At 38.2% G+C, this 19,611-nt stretch overlaps 1 protein-coding gene across 1 annotated transcript in view; it reads right to left on the bottom strand.

Annotated features, from left to right (window-relative positions):
- Positions 1-19,611, bottom strand: part of lrba (LPS-responsive vesicle trafficking, beach and anchor containing) — an 897,133-nt gene that overhangs the window by 672,665 nt on the left and 204,857 nt on the right. The window contains exon 29 of the mRNA XM_043699616.2: positions 17,513-17,951. Within this exon, the coding sequence (XP_043555551.2) occupies positions 17,513-17,951 (439 nt within the window). The remainder of the gene's footprint in view (positions 1-17,512; positions 17,952-19,611) is intronic.

Below are 19,611 nucleotides of genomic sequence, written 5' to 3'. Positions count from 1 at the left end.
GAGTACATTCTGTGTCTTTGTCAATGTCAGTGCTTCCTCCAAGTGGTGTCCAATATGGAAGAGTACAGATTCATGACCCGAGGTGAGAAATCAGCGAGAGATGTCCGTGCACTTGTTTGATCTTACACAAGACTTCATGAGGTCCAGAGTCAAATGCTGAACATTCCTAGGACAGTTCCTGACTCTAAACCACTACATCACCACTTCTGATTCTGAGTGTGCAACTAGGTTAGACTATCGTTCAACTGGTATGAGAGACAGCTCTCCAAACTTGGCACTACCCCCAAGCCTGCATTTGCTGTTGTCATTTCTAACAACTTGGTCAATGCCAGTTGGCCTGTACAATTTCCTTTTTTCCCTCTCTAGCGGTTGACACAATTGAATGGCTGGCCAACCATTTCAGAGGGCAGTTACCAGTCAACCATACTGCTATGGATCTGGAGTCATTTGTAAGTGAGACCATGTCAGGACAACAGTTTCCTTCCTAAAGGACATTACAGAGAGTCCCTGATTTATCAGCATCCAACTAACATGTGATCCCATACAGGGAGTGTAATTTTAAAGATTTGACTTACAAACAGCAATTTTATATCACCCTGTAATGTATTCCATCTCGTATACAAACTGACTTACGAACAGACTCCAGAACAGAACCTGTTTGTAATCCAGGAACTGCCTGTGTTGAAACAGATGAACCACCAGGTAATAATAGGGAGGGGTGCAAGTACTGAAGATGACACTAGGTGTCCACGCAGAAATATAGATGGATTAAATAAGTTGGCAAAAACTTGGCAGGTGCTACATATTGTTAGAAAATGTGAGGTTTTGCACTTTGGCATGAAGAATAGAGTTTGAGAATATTACGTACAATGGGAAAGACTGCAGAAAACTACAGCAAAGTGATTTCTGGGTCCGAATGCATGAATCACAAAAAGCAAAGGTCCAAATTCAGCAGACAATTAGGAAAACAAACAGAATATTGGCATTTATTTCAAAGGTAATGAAGTGTAAAATTAGGGAGGTCCTGCTAAAACTATGCAAGGTACTAGTCAAACTTGGAAAACAGTGAATGGTTGAAGTGATCGAAACAGTGATCGAAGAAAAGATATACTAAACGAAGTAGATGGGTTTATGCTCCTCAGCGTTTAGAAGACTAAGAGGAGACCTTATTGAAACACGACTCTTGGGGGCTTAACAGTGTAGATGTACAGAGATTGTTTTCCCTTGTAGAACAGTCTAGGACAAGAGCACATAATCTCAACCTAAGGAGTCACCCACTTAAGACAGAAATAAGGAAGTTTTTTTCCTAAGGGTGGTGACAAGTGATATGGCACCATTATTCAAGAAAGGTGCTGGTGATAAGCCAAGGAATCACAGGTCAGCAAGTCTAATATTGGCGGTGGGGATAAAATTCTGAGGGACAGAATTAATTTCAATTTGAAGCAAGAATTAATAAAGAATAGCCAGCATGCATTTCCCACAGAAAGATGTCTGACAGGTTTGGTTGTGTTTGTTGAAGAGGTGACTATGTGCCTGAATGAAGGGAGTACAGTGAATGCGGGGAACTTGAGTAAGACTTTTGACAAGGTGTCACATGGAAGACTGGTCAGAAAAGTAACAGCCCATAGGCTCCAGGGCAATGGCAAACTTGCTTTGTGGAAGGAGACAGAGGGTGATGATCGAAAGATTATTTTTATGACTGGAATTCTGTGTCTAATGGTATACTGCAGGGGTGGGTGCTGTATTCCTTACTGTTTTTAGTGTACTGATGATCTACACATGAATGTTGGAGGTTTTAAATCAGGAAGCACAGAGATTATAACTCTGAAGGAAGTCTTAGAGATACTGTTGAGACCACAGAGGGAACTGAATAACAAGTGATAAATCAATGCATTGCTTAATTGGGATAGATGAGCATATCAGCTAAGGCAAGAGGACTCCAATGATGTTACAGATGTGGAAAAGAACAGTCTTAATGATAGAGCAAATGCAGGGTTGAAGGCTCACCTTGGATTCAAATGCAACAACGAAATCTTTTTTTAAAAATTAATTCCTAGGCCTCTGGATTCATAGTCTAGTTATAATACCACGAGGCCATCACCTTCCCAAATTTAATCCAGCCTCAGACAACTGCCAGGGAGGGGAATGGAGTCAGACAGCATAGGAACAGACCCTTCAGACCAACTAATCCATGCCAACCATAATCCCAAATTAAACTAGTCACACCTAACTGCACTTTGTCCATATCCCTTCAAACAGTTCTTATTCATGCATTTATCCACTTGTCTTTTAAACATCACCTCTTCCCCCCCCCCCCCCCCCCCCCATGAAATGCGCTCCACACAGCAATAACTCCCCTTGGTTAAAAATTGCTCTTCATGGCTTCTCCAAATCTTTATCCTCACACATTAAAAATATGCCTGCGATCTTGCAATCCTCCACCCCAGGGAAAAGACACCTCCCATTCACCTTGGCCACACATCCCACAATCATATAAACCTCCACATGGTCACTCTTCAAACTCCTACGTTTCATTGAAAAGAGCCTCTGTCCGTCCAGCGTCTCCTCACAACCTTTCAAAGGACCGTGTGCCACAGGTATGTTTCAAAAGCTGTAACTGTCTTCTCATCAGTCTGATTGACAGTCCATTCTCCATCCACTCAGTGTAATGATCCTCCCCGAGGATTTGGGATTTTTTTTTCCCAACTGCGTGCTAATGCTAGATGCTAGATGCTGTTCATATTTAACTCAGCTGATGAGTTGTACAGCAGGCAATTGCTCACCTTGTTTTGATTTCTATCCCAAATGTGGTCCCTTTTGATCCCAGAAATTGAAATTGATTGAATCGGTGATTAGGGAAGAGGCATTGTGACAGGATCCAAAATAAATAGCCTTTATTCTCTCAACTACTTACAGGAGAACTTCTGTGAATACAGGACAATCAGTAGCGCAATTTAGAGACAGTGGAGGGTTCAAGGAAGGTGGAAGTGAAGGAAAGTCTGGCGTTATCAGTGGACATTTGGAAATTGATGCTGTGTTTGGACACTGCACAGCATTTAGTTGAGAAACAGGACCATCAAAAGATCGCAGAGCTTCAAACTGCATTAAACAATGTACTTAAAATTCTGCCATTCTGTGTGTTGGTTGCATTGGGGGAAACGTACTAAAAAACAACTCAACTGAGTAGAAGCGCCAGGGCATTTCCATTCTGCTACTTCACAGATGAGTAAGAAAATAAAGGCAGTGTATTTATTGAGACAGAAATCCAGATTATTGAGTAAACTTAAAGTTGATAAATTTCTGACTGCCACATTAATGCACATTGTTAATTAATAGGTGTTAACTGTAAATCCAGACAGAATTTAAACCAATACATAAATTTATATGATCTGTACTTAGGTAAATATAATTACAAAATCCCACTATGACATTCATTTCAACAATTGTGGTGGCTGGCACAAAATGATTCCCCAAAAGGTAACTACAAATACATTTGTGGGGTCGTATTTCTCAGTGAATTCCATAAGTATGAATTCAAGTAATGGCCATCACCATATCCTGCCTAACTGCAATGTGTTTGGTTTACATGAACAGTGCAAAATTAAGATCGCACTACTCTCAGAGACTCTTAGTGAAGAGTTCAAGTAATATTAATAAATTTAATTGCAACATTTTACAGTATTCTTTATATACGCATTTAAAATTAAACAGCAACTGCAGCTATACTGCATCGTAAAATTAAATCTGCATGTAAACGATCGAATTCAAACCTTTTCCATGTATTATATTGATTTCTCCAATTATTACCCATCGATGAATTAACTAAAATTGATGCAAAATTATGAATAGCCAAATATTTAGGGCAATAGCTAACTTATATACTGGTTATGCTTGAAAAATTGATGCTGTGCAAATTTAATCTGGGGAGAATACACGAGTCAATAAGAAATTCCACGTATGAAATATCACAAGTTGGAATAGTTACTGTTCCAAAAAAACCACACTCCTGATAACAATATTTCAAAGACAAAGAATTAGACTTTACTGTAGAAGCTACCCTCTTATCAGCAACGTTGAAAATTTTAAATAGTTTAAGTTTGTTATCCCAATACTTAACCTGTATGCAAGGAGGATATGGAAACTATACAGGCATTCCAAACTGCATAATTTCAACAAACACCCTCAACTAAAAGGTACATTACGCTATGTACTTCAAAAACAGAACATTTCCAATGAGAATTTTATCAAGTGTAGATTACAATGCTTCATCTCATCTAGGCAATGGAATCAAATTTTGAGTTTTTGAGAATTTGAGGTCACATACTCCAATAGCTATGAAAATGAATGATCTTGGAAAATTGTATTTGGGTAGCAAATAATTGAGAATCATTTAAGAAAAGTTGTTCATAATTTTTTTCCAAAATCACTTCAAATACATCAAATACCCATTTAAGAAGCCTTAAATGCACGTAATTTTCTAAAAAATAAATTTTACCTCTTTTGGTTCTGAAATTATTTTTATATTGAAATGATTATAGCAGTGTACCCTTAACTCATCTGCCCAGCCTCTCTCCATTCAGTCTCCTGGTCTGGCACAATGACAAATGAGGCAGATAATCTGTCATGACTGTTTTTGTACCACATGCTGTACAGAAATTGCTGGATACAGGTCATTTTACTGCTTTTCATAATATTGATTTCATACAAAAAAGAAAAATTGGATTTTGCAGGCAGGTTGCTAGCTATTGGAATTATAACATTATAAATTCAGACGTAAACAAATCCTAAGGAACCATTAACCTAAGTACTCAACTTTTGAGGCACATATTATAATCTGTGCTCTTTTCCAAAAGCCAAAAATGAATAACACTAATTTGTTGGCTACAGTTAAATATATTACTGTGAAAGATTAAACTTTTATTTGAATTCCTTTGCTGTACCTCTAATAATGACAAATTGTTGTAGTTGAGATAGCAAATTAAATTTTTAGCTGAAAACTTTATTTGCTAATCAAAGCAACAATTTTCTAAAGAACTCTTACAAGCTTGAAGCTAACTCATCTTTTAGATTAAACATGTGTTGTATGGGGAAAACATACTAACTCTTCTAAATATGCAATTTGGATAATTGCATCCGGTCTTTTCCAGAACATGGGTGGCTGGGTACAAACTTAGCACTTGACAGAAAGACCAGACAAGACACAAGGCTCCATCAAGATAACATCACATACCCAGCACCTATTCACCAATGATGTTCATCTCCACATCAGATAACAAAGAGTTTTGGCGTGGGATTGAACCAACATGTACCTTGTTTAAAAGGCTACAAAAAATAAGAGATTTTGCAGGCAGCACTCACTGAGCTGTTACTGCATGTTTTCCAGCTATGGCTGGCAGTAGATGTTGATAATCCTTAAGATATGAGGAGAGTTTGGATTTCTGACAAGAAATTCCTTAGATAAATGCAGGATCAGAGAGATGTCTTGAAATTCCAACTGATATTGTACTGTCAGGTTACTGAATGAAGTCGCCATTTAATAATGTGTCTTGCCCAAACAGACATTAACTTGCGGATTTAACAATTAATGCTTTTGCTGCTAAACAATGAATTAAATCTAAGTCAGATTTCAAATTTTATCTCTGTGCATGGAAAGTTTTTTGCAAGCACATTCAGCCTAATCCTCTATGAACTGTTAACAATTTCTCCATCTCCAATTAAAGAAATCTGTAATTCAAAGCGCCGTAAAGATAGGTCTATATGCAATAAGAGATTATTTTCCAAAGGTGATCAATAATTAAAAAGATAACCTACTTGATCATAAAACCAGAAACAATTAATTTGGTATTGGTATTTACTAGATTCAAAATGTTCTCTTAAGGACTTAAACAAAGCTAGCCCAGAATTTGAGAACATACTCCACCTTTCCTATTTGGTCTACATTCTTTAAAGACTCACCGATATAACGGAACCATTAGCATGCCTCTACCCATGTCGTCATTTATTTTCCCTACCTCAACCCACACTGCCAATTTTCTTGCACACTCTCTCATGAAGACACTCATCAATTCTCAGAAATGCTTTCACCCAGGTAGCCACCCAAATAGGTTTCCATCTGTGAACCTGACTTATGCATGCTATTCAATTATAAAGATATTGAACACAAGCCTCTTCACATTCTAAACCAATTTTATTTATCACCAACAGTTACCAATAGTGAAGAAGAGTTTGAACTCTTTCTTACTTTCTCTCTTGCTCTCAAACTCTGGTAGAGACAGATCAATATGATGAAAGGTTATTGACCTGAAATACTAACTCTACCTATGTCCTCCTATCTGCAGATGCTACCTGGTTCTCTTTTATTTTGGATTTTTGGCATCTGTATGTCGTTATTTTTGTTTATTTTGGGTTGCATTGCTCAGCATACCCACCATCAGGAGGTAAATGCCATTGTTGATTTAGCTACAAAGAAGCAAAGAACTTATTTTTAAATCAACCTTGCTTACATTACGGAGCAGGACTTGAACCTGGATTTTCTTACCCAGAGGTAGGATCATCATAACTGCACCACAAAACACTTGGTCGAGAATAAGATGTCAATTATATATTAATTTTGCTTTTGTGTTTAGGTGCTGGACACTAACTGGGGAGACAATTCTGCTTCTAGATATAACAGACCCAAACGGTGATGCTTGAATTAGGAGATTTGCATTTGCAATGCTATCTATTAGTAAAAGCATATATATAGGTAAACATTTTACGCTTTACTACTGGCTTTTTGAAGTAAATCATGGTAATACATGATTATCTAAAAGTAAAACTTAAACTAAGGAAAATGTTTTCAGACATTAAAGTCTGAACGGGCGACATGGTAGCACAGTGGTTAGGACTGCTGCTTCTCAGAGCCATGGACCAGAGTTCAATTCTGGCTTTGGATGACTGTGTGTTTGCACGTTCTCCCTGCATCTGCACGGGTTTCCGTTGGGTGCTGTGGTTTCTTCCCACAGTTCAAAGATGTACAGGGTAGATGGATTGGCCATACCGAATTGCCCATAGCATCTGGGGATTTGCAGGCTAGGTAGATTAGCCATGAGAAATATAGGTTTACAAGGTTAGGGTAGGGGAAGGGGTCTGGTTCTACGTGGGATGCTCTTCAGAGGATGTGCAGGCTCAACTATGGTTAATGCAAGGTTACAGGGATGGAGTGGAATGCTGTTCAGAGGTCGGTACAAACTGAATGGTCAACTGCTTCTGTCTGCACTGGAGGAATTCTACGATTCTGAACAGCTATTGTGAACAATGGCAGTAAACAGTTGGGGTACGATTATCCTCCAATTTTCTTAGAGTCTGAAATATGCAATCAGTAGAAGCACAAAGTGGATAAGTAGGCATGAGTTAGGAGTCTACCCAAAGAGAACACAACATATGCCTTCGTTATTCTCACTTCCTTCAAGAAGTAGAATCAGAAATAATGATTTGTGATCAATGTCTATCAGTTAGAATAGCAATATAGATTTGAACCTACTATTAACACTTCTGGATGAAACCCATAGGCTTAAATACTTACGAGGAATGGTCACTTTCAAAGACTGAAACAGATTGTGTTAACATCTTTGAATTTCAAGTTGTAGGTGGCTGGATCTGTAGAAGAGTGCAAAAGAATTGGACTGTACTAACGTGTCTCATATTGCCAGACAACAACTTTTAACTAGTGCTTGATTCTCAGAGAAAGGTGACACTGGACCAGATGAACAGGGCATTGAAAAAATCTTGGAAAACCTGTCTTTTCATTCAGCTGTCATGGAATGAATGAGATATTCTACAGTGACATAAAAAATAGAAGACTCAATGATTGCCAGATTTCCAAACAGTCCAGATACTGCAAAGAATCATCAATAAAGCAGAAGGTTCCATGACAGACAAAATAAGGATAAAAAGCACCTTCAGCAGATCTGTTTTTTCTCTTTAAGCAGAAGACAAAAAAGAAAAAAAAGGAATGAGAGAATGAATTCCAGAAGCACCCAAGAAACAGCTGATAGGTTCTTCGTGTGTGATCCAAAGTATAATTATGCAGCAAACTTCTAAAAGCAAAGAGGCTGTGACATGATAGAGAACTGAGGAAGATAATACTGAATCCAAACAAATTTTACTGAATGAAGAATGCAAGGGCCATGTGTTCCGTTAATTTTGAAGCAGTATGAGGTAGTGGTATTTCAAGGGCATGTAGGAATGTTTGTTTAAAATATTACTTTAATTCCTTACTTGTGAATAATAGGGAATACAAGGGTGATGGAAATCAAACCATTACCGTCAATATTCATGTAAAAGTCAAATTTTTTAGACTATTTAAAGGTTCAATTTGTAGGGTTGACTATTACACGGGCACTAGCTTTGAGGGACTGAAATTCATGCTGCAGTTTGAAATACTGTATTATTAGCAGAAGTTGACTTGATCGGTCAGCTAATCTCGAGTAAAGAAGAAAAACACAATGAATTACAGTAAAGGAAATTCCCGGATAAAAACAAGAGAAACAAGAATGAATTACTGGTGGGAAATTTTATTTATACATACTGGCACGAAAATTTAACATGTCAAAGATTCATTGAAATCCTGCAAAATCACACTGTTCAACATTGTCATGGCCTGGTATAATAGCACACTTAAAATGAAACATTTATTAAATTCTGAATATGTAACTGTCTTGAACTTTCCCACTCAATTCTTCCATTTCCCTCCCATTTACTCTCATTTACTCTCATTTGTACTGTACCTCAACAACATTAACAAATTTGTCAAAGAATGAAAGAAATATGTTGCTAATATATCTCATTTTTATTCAGATATAATGGCACAATTAAAATGATTAACCTTTTAACAATATTAACTTTTGGATGTATAGTGAACAAAGCGAGATAAGGACCAATAGACTTCATACCAGTCTGAATGAATGAATCAAACTGTGCTGTAGTAAACCAAGTGGGCTAAGTAGAGTTAAGAATGAATGGAGACACAATATAGTAAACAAACAGTGATGAGTAGAGTTACCAGTATGAATGAACGAATGCAATTCCATTTAAGTGGGTTAATGGAGACATGCAGTTTCCTTTGTAAGAGGTTTATAATGCAATATAGTACGGTCAACTTTTACACGAGAAAAGACAAGATTTTTTGGCCAAAATTAAGGGGTTGACTTTTACCTAATATCAGCTTTCACACGAGTATATACAGTATTTTCTTTAGGTTTGTGATGCCAACATGTTGAGGCTACCAGAGTTGTAATCTTTGTAAGATTGCTGGAGCAAGCCACTAAACTGTTACTAATCCCATCTCTAGGTGAAATATCTGTCACTTAGTAACCCTTAGCACAAATGAAAATTGACGTTGAGCATGGTCAGATCTAAAATTCATGGGGTGGCGGTAGCAGACGAATCTGCCTCTGAAAACCACCAAACACCTCAGCAAATTCAAACAAGGGGCAACCAATCAAGGAAAAACCATTCCTGTAAGTAGAATTGTTGAAGTTGGTACGCGCTGGATCTCTCCTGCACTCTCAGTTTCATCAGCTATCAACAAATACAGAAGAGAAACAACCCATGATTAGAGGAGCAGCAAGTAGTTCGGACAATGAATGGTAACAGTCCCTGGAAAAGATGAAGCCACTTTTTGTAGGCAAGTGTGGGGACAGTAGCTTTTGCCATGGGCCACTTAAAATGCCTTTACGGAGTCTACAAGGGGTGGGGTATCCTGCAGAGTCCTTGGAGCGGTGAATGGGTCGAAAGAGGTGGAGGTGGTGGTGGTGGTGGGTGTGCCAGGGAAGGTGACACTGTACAAGGTTTAGGGGTGAGGAGGAGTCTGCAGGAGGTTTCGAGATAGGAGAGGGCCACAAGACAGGGATGAGGAAAGGAGAGGGCTGCAAGATGGGTGCTGGGAGCAGAGGACCACAAGTCAGCTAGACTTAAAAGACTGCAAGAGAAATGGGAAGGGGGTTGAGGCGGAGAAGGCCACAAGATGAGTAGAAGCGAGAAAAGGAGAAGGCTGCAATAGCAGAGGAAGAGAAGGCTCCAAACGTTTTCCTTTGCTTGGGGTTTTGGGGTTGCAGTTGAAAAAGGAGTGCAGAGGAAATGGAGGCTGTAAAAGTGATGAAGCAAAGAATAGGCCACAAGAGAAACAGGGGAAATGATGACAGCCAAAACGTGGAGAATTATTTTTTAATAAATGCTGTCAAAAAAATAAGGCTAACTGGAAGCCAAGAAAAACTTGAAATCACTTAAGTAACATTGACATTGCAAAGGATTGTGGAATTTCGAGTTTAAGGTTGCATGAATTCAGGGCTGCTATGTCTCACTGTGATAGTGCACTGGAAATCAAGACCCATTAATCCCAAAGTATTCACACAAGTTAAAAAAACTTTTACCCAATTTCTCTACCTTTTAGACTCAGGTTGAAAGCACATGTAATTCTACAAGTTAAAACTCTAAGTCGTTTTACAAAATTTCCTGTACACACACACAAACAAAAAAGATGTCATGAATGAAGGGCAAAACTGGGAAGTCAGCTCAATGGTCAATGTTCACAGGGTTCACGGAGTTGACCCTTTACCATTTCCACGTATTTTTACTTACTTGTAAGAGGAACTGGGTGACAGATTGGTTAAAAGCCACAAGCACAGCAACTGAGGAGGGAAATAAACTGGATTTTTTCAGGCCAGAATATTTTTTTTAAAGCAGCAGAGAAAGTGCAGCCCCTTCATTTTTTGGAAGTTCAGTTGCTTCTGCTCAAGCATTCACACCAACACATTGTTCAGCTACCAGGGAGACAATCACAGTTACTGGTACACAGAAGGCCTTTGTCATGAACAACTGGTCACAATTCCCCTGATCAATTGGCAGTGTGTTTCTGGCCAAATCTCCAATTGTACACATCCGTCAACTCCAGCTCATCTCTAATGAGATTTCCCCCACTGTTTGAACAAACACTAGTGTAAAAATCACTACCAATAGTGTCAGGTAACTTTCTTTCCAAAAGATGCAGCAATCCTTCCCATAATCGCTGGCTTCCAAATCTGTCCTTTTCCCATTTCAGTCCACATTCAAAAATGCAGGAAAAATGTTAAGGTCTTTACAATACTACATGGAGAAAAATGTAGTGGATGCTATTATGTGTCATTTAAACTGGAGATGCATTTTTTTAAAAATGTAGTAACTGCATAGCTAAAATGTTCTTGCTATGTGCATATACAATAGAAATGCATTAGGTCTGACCTCATCAGTTTGCAAAAGGTGTGTTTTGGGTTTCTTTTCCACATATGTTGGATGCAGTTACTTTTAAAAGAACTTTGCTTGTTAATCTGCACCTGCAGCGCCAATTTTAATATTATCATATCTTGGACAGTAATATCTTCCTTATGAATTATGATATTAACTGGAGATACTGACAATTCAAATTCCAGAATAAAATTATGGCCTCTCAAGCCAGGTTTGGGACTGCTAAAGTACTTTTAGCAAAGGAATATCAAAGCTTTTTACACAAAAAAGAGAAAAAAAACTATTTTGCATCAAGTAAAATGCTATCTTCAAAGGTCTTGTTACAAATATCAGAAATGAAAATTCCGTTTTATCCTCAACAACAGTCTTACCTCTCAACCCTATGAAGGGTCACCCCACTTGCACTTTTGAAGTTCCTTGTTCAGTAGGCACTGCTGTTAGACATGGCTTATTTCCATCAAACTTCTGCATTCACTAAATGCTACTATAGAACATAAAAACTAAGAGCAGGAGTCGGCAATTCAACCCCTCAAGCCTGCTCTTCCATTTAATATGATCCTGGCTTATCTCAGCTCAGCCTCAACTCTTCCTTCATACCCACTCTCCATAACACTTCAACCCTAAAATAACTCCACAGAGCTTCTACAATCACTTCAAACCCATTACTAATTAAAAGTCTGTTCATTCCCTCCTTAAGTTTACTTAATATATTATTTGCAGTGCAGTTTAGCAGTCTCCAAAACAGTCACGGCTGAAGAAAGTAAGCCCTGAGTTGACTAGAAGTTAGTAAGAATAAAAAGTCCAGAAACAGAAGATTTTCAGGTATCAGAGAAAAAAACCTTACAATACATCTGTTAGATGAAGGAGTTTAAAGAACACATGTTAAGGAGAAAGTGGACTAAGTCAACAATTTGTTGTCAAGGTCTCATGAAGTTTTGGTAACTAAAGAAAATCAATAATTGGCATTAATTGCAATTGGAATAGAGTATAAGCATAGGGAAATACTTTGTACTTTGGGGATAGTGAATTCCATAGACTCATGATCCTTTCAGAGAAGCAATTCCTCCCCTTTTCAGTTTTAAACTTGCTATCTCTTATCCTAAAACTATGACCTCTTGCTCTAGATTGCCCCACATGAGAAAACATCCCTTCTACACGTATTTTTGGCAAAACCTTTAACATCATGTATATTCCAATTTGACCCACTCTCATTCTTCTAAACTCCAGAAAATATGGATCTAAAATGCTCAATCTTTCTTCATAAATCAATCTCTGGAGTCAATCTTGTGAGCCTCCTCTGAATTTACTCCAATACAACTACATCCCTCCTCAAGTAAAGGACTGCTCTTACATTCTATTCCATTAACAATAAATGCCAAATGTTGATTTTCTTTAGTTAATGCATCCTCATGAGATCTGACAACAAACTGCAAATTTACCCCACTTACTCCTGAACACTTATTTTTAAACCCATGCAGTTAACAGGTGTGTTATAAGATGGTTTCTCTGATATGTGAAAACCTTATGCTTCTAGACTTTTTTCCCTTCCTAACTTCCACTCAATCAGGACTTATTTTCTTCAGCCATGATCACTTGGGAGACTGCTAAACTGCACTACAGATGATATAGAACTTCTCCTCTCTAAGTGATCTGCTTTCCTCAAAGAAAACAGCCACTCACTGACCTTCTTGCGAGTTTTGTTTTTATTAAAAGCCTCACTTAACATAAACAACTTGCCAGAAAATGCATCACTATTCTTAGTACTCAAAAATGAAACTAAACTTCAAATTTTAACATACCCAATATAAAAATACAAATAAAAATTCAAGCTGTACATGGTTCAGTCTAATTTGGACAGAATGCAAGTTTCCAAGTAATAATATAATAAGCCTTAATAAGTTCATTGGAGAGCTAATAATTGAGGATATTGGTGAATTATTCCAATTCTGCTTCTGGCAAATCCAAGTGTGTCAACACAAACACCAAAGTTGTTGTCACTCAGATTGCATCACCTAATAAATGAGCAACAAAAACATGAAAGGAGCCTCAAAAACCAAAATACAGTCCTTTAAAATCAAAAATAGGTACGGCAGGGGAAAATACTGTGCCCTTGCACACAAGAGCTTTGTCTATTTTGTAAACTCAATTGATCTGTAGTTTACCCAGTTAGATTATCATTATGTTTCCTTAGCAGGAGTAAAGTTGTTGAGTCTTTTAGCAATGGGCTTTTGGAAAAGTGGCTCATAACCACCAATAAAATGTTTCAAGAGATTTTAGTCAATCAAATTATAAACCGATAATTACTCTGGAATAAGTGATTCATGCAAATAATTATTTGCAAAAAATTAGAAGATATCGTCCCTATTAATTAGACGGTGTGAAATCCCAAATAATATTGTGATTACATCTAAGTCTAGAATATTCTGCAATTACTTTTTTCCTGCTGAATATTTGAACACTTTACACACAAGGAGACAAGTTTTCATTAAACTTAGGTCTGAGAAACAAAAAAAATCTGTACAGGACTGGGGCACCATTATTAGACCATCTGGGACACACTTAGTCATGGAGTCATACAGCATGGAAACAGATCCTTCAGTCCAACTCGTCCAAGCTGTATCAGATATCCTAATCGGATCCAAGTGCATTTGCCAGCATTTGGCCCGTATACCTCGAAACACTTATTATTCATCTGGCTATCCAAATGCCTTTTAAAATGTTGTAATTGTACCTGCCTCCACTTCCTCTGGCAGCTCAATCCAGACATGCACCACCCTGCATGAAAAAGTTACCCTTCAGGTCCTTTTTAAATCATTCTCCTCTTACCCTCTCACCTTAAACCTATGCCTCTAATTTTGGACTCCTGCACTCTAGGAAAAAGATTATGTACCCTATCTATGCTCCTCATGATTTCTAAACCTCTAGAAGGTCACCCCTCAGCTTCTGATGCCCCAGGGAAAAAAGACCTCTCTGCATAACTCAAAACCTCGAGTCGCAGCAAGATCCTTGTAAATCTCTTTTGCACTTTCTCAAGTTCAACAACTTCCTTCCTATAGGAGGGCGACTAGAACTATATACAACATTCCAAAAGCGGCTTCACCAATGTCCTGAACAGCCACAACCCAATTCCTATACTCCGTGCACTGACCAATGAAAGCAACCATACCAAATACTTTCTTCACAACCCTGTCTACCTGCGACTCCACTCTCAAGGAACTATGTACCTGCACCCCTAGGTTTCTTTATTCAGCAACACTCCCAGGGCCCGACCATTAATTGATAAAGACAGTCCCAGCTCATTCAGCCTCTCCCTCTAGCTCAAACCCTCCAATCCTAGCAACATCCTTATAAATCTTTTCTGAACCCTTTTCAAGTCTCACAACATCCTTCCTATAGGAGGGAGACCAGAATTGTACATAAAAGTGGCCTAACCAATGTTCTGTACATCCACAAAATGACCTCCCAACTCCTATACAAAACAAAAGGAAAGCATACCAAATGTGTTTGTCACTATCCTATCTACCTGCGACTCCACTGTAGACAATGGTGGGAGTCCAGTTGATTCAGAAAAACTCAGATCTCCAGGCCTTAAGTTTTCATTATATTAGTACTTGGAAACGAGGATGGTGGAAGTGGGCGCAGGGGGAGAAAAATGAGACTGAGACGGAGCATATGAAGCAAAGAAGGAAAATATTTAGAGTCATAGAGATGTACACAGCACAGAAACAGACCCTTCAGCCCAACCCATCCATGCCGACCAGATATCCCAATCTAATCTAGTCCCATTTGCCAGCACCCAGCCCATATCCCTCTAAACCCTTCCTATTTATATACCCATCCAGATGCCTTTTAAATGGTGCAATTGTATGAGCCTCCACCACTTCCTCTGGCAGCTCATTCAATACATGCACCACCCTCTTTGTTAAAACTTTGCCCCTTAAGTCTCTTTTATATCTTTCCCCTCACCCTAAACCTCTGCCCTCTAGTTCTGGACTCGCCCACCCCAGGGAAAAGAGTTGGTCTATTTATCCTATCCATGCCAGTCATGATTTTATAAACCTCGATAAAGTCACCCCTCAGCCTCTGATGCTCCACGGAAAACTTCTGACATTTCTTCCTATTTCTCTGTAGACCATGATCCTATCACTGAACTTAACTGGTAATTTCCTGACTGTTGCCAAGCACCAAGTCTCTCATTATGTAGTATCCTTTACAAACCCCTGAAAACCAAAATGTAATCCTCAAGAAAATCTCAAAAGAAGTTTTAACACTATTATTTTATCATAACTTGTTACTACAGTAATTCATCATACAAAATTACATTATGATGCAAACTTAAACCCACACTATCACACTTAATTATCAGGGTGAGCAATTGCAAAATAACTTTTGCATATTCTACAGCATTCCTATTTTGCAGGAAGAATCAATGAATCCCTGCAGTGTGCAAACAGGACATTCAGCCCATTGAGTCCACACCAACCGTCCAAAGAGCATCCCACCCCTACATTTCCCATCATTAATCCTCGTAACCTTGGCTAATCCTCCTAGCCTGCACATTTTTGGACCAAAGGAGAAAACCAGAGCACCCAGAGGAAACCCATGCTGACACAGGGAGAATGTGCAAACTCCACACAAACAGTTGCCTGAGGGTGGAATTGAACCCAGTTCCCTGGCCCTGTGAGGCAGCTCAACAAGATATTGGTGCAGACATATCAATTCAAATATTGAGTGTCTTAGCTGTTCAGCAGAAGCAATGTATTGCACTCAGGTCAAATGGTGCATGAGCGACTAAAATTCATCTGGAGCATACTACCTACGTAAAGATTGGTGATCTAATTTGGACCTTAACCACTGCATTACAGATCAATTCATCACAGAAACAAAATGTTAAAGTAGTAGTAGTTTATTTGGTCCAGTATGCTCACTGGTTATCCAATTAGTCCCAAACTGACCACTGCCCTGTGACTATTTCTTCAATGATATACCCAATTCATTATTACAATTTAGTACTCAGCGCCCTTCCACTACTCTCTCAAGTAATGCACTTTCAAGTAGCACACTGCATAAAAAAATTCAATTCCCTGCAACACTTTTTGCCAATTATCTAGATTTTCTTTTAAAAATAGAGACTTTTCTTTACTCCACCAAGGCCCTTCATAAATTTAAATACATATATTAATTCTCTGCTTAAAATTCTCTTCTTTAAGGAGGGCATTCACGGATTCTCTTAGTTTGTCCAAAAATCTAGAAGTCCTCCATCGCATTACGGTTACAAATCTTATTGTTAAACAAAAAATGTACGTATCTTTCACAGTTTAGTTACTTGATCAAGGAACTCTGAAAATTGAAGTAAGCCTATCAGTTTTAGCCTTCTGCTGAGATGTATACAACATTTTAAACATTCTGCACCTGTAAGAAAGTAGACTGTGATGCTTAATCACATGTACAGATTTTTGTCCTATGGTATTACTCATAAAAAAACTAGGAGAGATAACATTTTATTCATTCATCTAATAGATTGAAATTGACTTAGATTTAGATTTAGATTACATAGATTTAGATTACATTACAGTGTGGAAACAGGCCCTTCGGCCCAACAAGTCCACACCGACCCGCCGAAGCGAAACCCACCCATACCCCTACATTTACCCGTTACCTAACACTACGTGCAATTTAGCATGGCCAATTCACCTGACCCTGCAATTCACCTGACTTTTAAATCCTCTCTATTACTTTTGTAATGTACCTCACTGTGGGCTGCTCCAATCCTTCTATGTTTTCATTATTCCTGTACAAGGCTTATGGGAGGGTGTTTGGGGAGTGCTGTGTGGTAAACAGAGATAACGAATTGCAGCTCAGTTTGAGACAGGAGTACACTGTGAATGAAAGTACTGGGCACAATGCAAAATAAAGTTGTTGCCAGTCACTTTTGACCCCAAATTTGAATAGGACAATGTGCAGGTGAGCTGAAGTATCCTTGTGCTCTTGTTTCTTTCTTCCTTCATTTACAGTGCAGATTGGTCTGGTTGCACTAATCAACCCGGTGTGCACAAAGTGGAAAAACTGGAATACATTAAACCACTATTGAAAGACATGAATCAAATACCACTACACTACAATGACACTGCCAAGATCAGGCTCCTTAAAACCGTTTGCGCATGCACAATAAGCAAAAATGTAGTCAGGAATATAAATTTATCTTCAGTGAAAAATTAAGATATAAGAAGTGGGAAATCTGTATATTTACCTGTCAAAAGAACGAAATTGTACAGATGATTCTCCTGCTGCATCTCCAATAACTCCTAAAAAGGTTGGCCCTATTAATGTCATATCTGCTTCAAGGCTATCTGCAGGTGTGTTCACCAGACTTCGTAGGATTTCCTTCACATTGACATTTTTGCTTTGGGACCCAGATGGTATAGAACATGTAGTCTTGCTTTCAGAATCACTTCCAATTTCATCTTTACTTTCCTGTGACTGTGATTTTTTCACCTCTGAGGAAAGGGTTGACAATAGTTCACTCATTGCATCCGGACCAGTACTGACAATCTCAGACATTGTCTCATTCCCAGCTGCCAACTCAGTGAGTGAACTTAAAGCCTGGTCTTCTCCGATACCAGAGTCTCTTCGAATTGGAGCATGTGGGGCATCACTTGCCATTGGAACAGCTGTGGCTGATGAACCTTCTGTACATCAGCAGAGAAACAGATTTTAAAAATCAACTTAAATATGGTGATGATTTGCTACATAACACAAATAGTTTATTACATAATATATTATATATGATTTGGAAATTAATGTTTCAACCAATATTTTAATTTAAAGGTTTTTTTTTAAAAAAGACACTATATCAGAATCTGCCTGATCCAGCATTTTCTTTTTTTTAAATTCAACATGACTTTGATTTTGACCACACAACCACTACCCAACCCCAGTCTCCAGTAGACAAGCACTGCAAAATGAGTGGTTAACATCCTGGTGATGACTGTTGATACCCAACTGAGTTTCTGATCTCTCATTCATGACATCATTACCACTGCCTATCTCTAACTCTGTAAAATCGGTCAACGTCACCTCAATTCAATTGCTGCTGAAACTCTTATTCACGTTTCCATTACTCTAACTTGACTATTCCAATGTAATCCTGGTTGATCACACTCATTCTACACTCTTTAAAAATTAGATAATCCAAACTTCTGCTGCCTGTGTATTATCTTACATGAAGTGATGTTCCTCTATTACCACATGAGCTAGCCTACGTGGATTCCATATCGGCTTTCAAACTATCCCTGTTTTTGTATTCAGTCATGGCCTAGCTTCTGTGTCTAAAATTTCCTCCTGCCTCAACTTTCCAAAATCTCTGCACTCATTTAAATTTACCTTTCGCACCTTCCCTCCACCCAATTTAATTAACCCAATATTGGCAGTCATATCTTCAGCTGTATGTCCAGTAGCATGGAAATTCTATCAATATACTTCTCTGCTTCATTCTTACGGATGCCTAATATCTATTATTTGCAAAGTCTGTTCAGAAACAATTTTGTGATTTGGAGTGTCACTGAATGTTTTAATTTTACTGTGTTGCAAATCCATGATTAAGGAGGCTAATTTGGTTTGGACTGCTGTCCATGTGTCATAACAACAGGTAATGCTTATTTAATGTAGACCTGTTAATAGTATTTCAGTTGCACTTTTTTTATTTGGGGGTGGGGGGGGGTGGGGGGAGGTGGAGAGGCAGTAAGGGGATAGAGCCTATTTCTTTGATTTAAACTGATAGCTCCAGTTTTACACAGTGTGTCATCATTTTACCCATGTAAGTCTTGACATCAGATGATTCTGACAGCAACTCCTGATCTTAATTTACTCATCATTAGATACACACATGCAGGTTAATGTCAAAGACCCAGGCTGAATTCTGGTTTTAATATTATTCCTGCTGGTTTTGGGCAGAAACAGTACATATAAACTCAATTTAGATCCAGAAATTAAAATTGCTCAGGGTTCATTCAGAAGGATCAATGAAGATATCCCACATGGGATCAAAAAATCAGTTATTTTTGGTACATTGTCAACTAAATATTTCTACAGCAGAATGGGAACCCCAGTAATTATAATGCACATGATTGTATAAATAATGCTACACATGTTGATATTAATTAGCATTGGTGAATCACTGAATACCGTTGGTTCAGGGCTGCAACTTCAGTAACAAATTGAGTAATGCTGTGTTCTTAATCCCGGGTTAAATTTTTCAACTGGATGTAAATTTATCTAACAGTCAGTGATTTATTTTATATTGTAATTCATTTCAGCTAGGAAGGCACAGTGCTACAGTCTGTTCTGATA

This window comes from Chiloscyllium plagiosum, unplaced genomic scaffold (assembly GCF_037043375.1).
Source record: "Chiloscyllium plagiosum isolate Xiang-an unplaced genomic scaffold, Cpla_swu_hap1 HiC_scaffold_1, whole genome shotgun sequence".
Lineage (NCBI taxonomy): Eukaryota > Metazoa > Chordata > Chondrichthyes > Orectolobiformes > Hemiscylliidae > Chiloscyllium > Chiloscyllium plagiosum.
The sequence above is the reverse complement of the archived record's forward strand: the minus strand, read 5'-3'. Positions and strand labels throughout refer to the sequence as shown.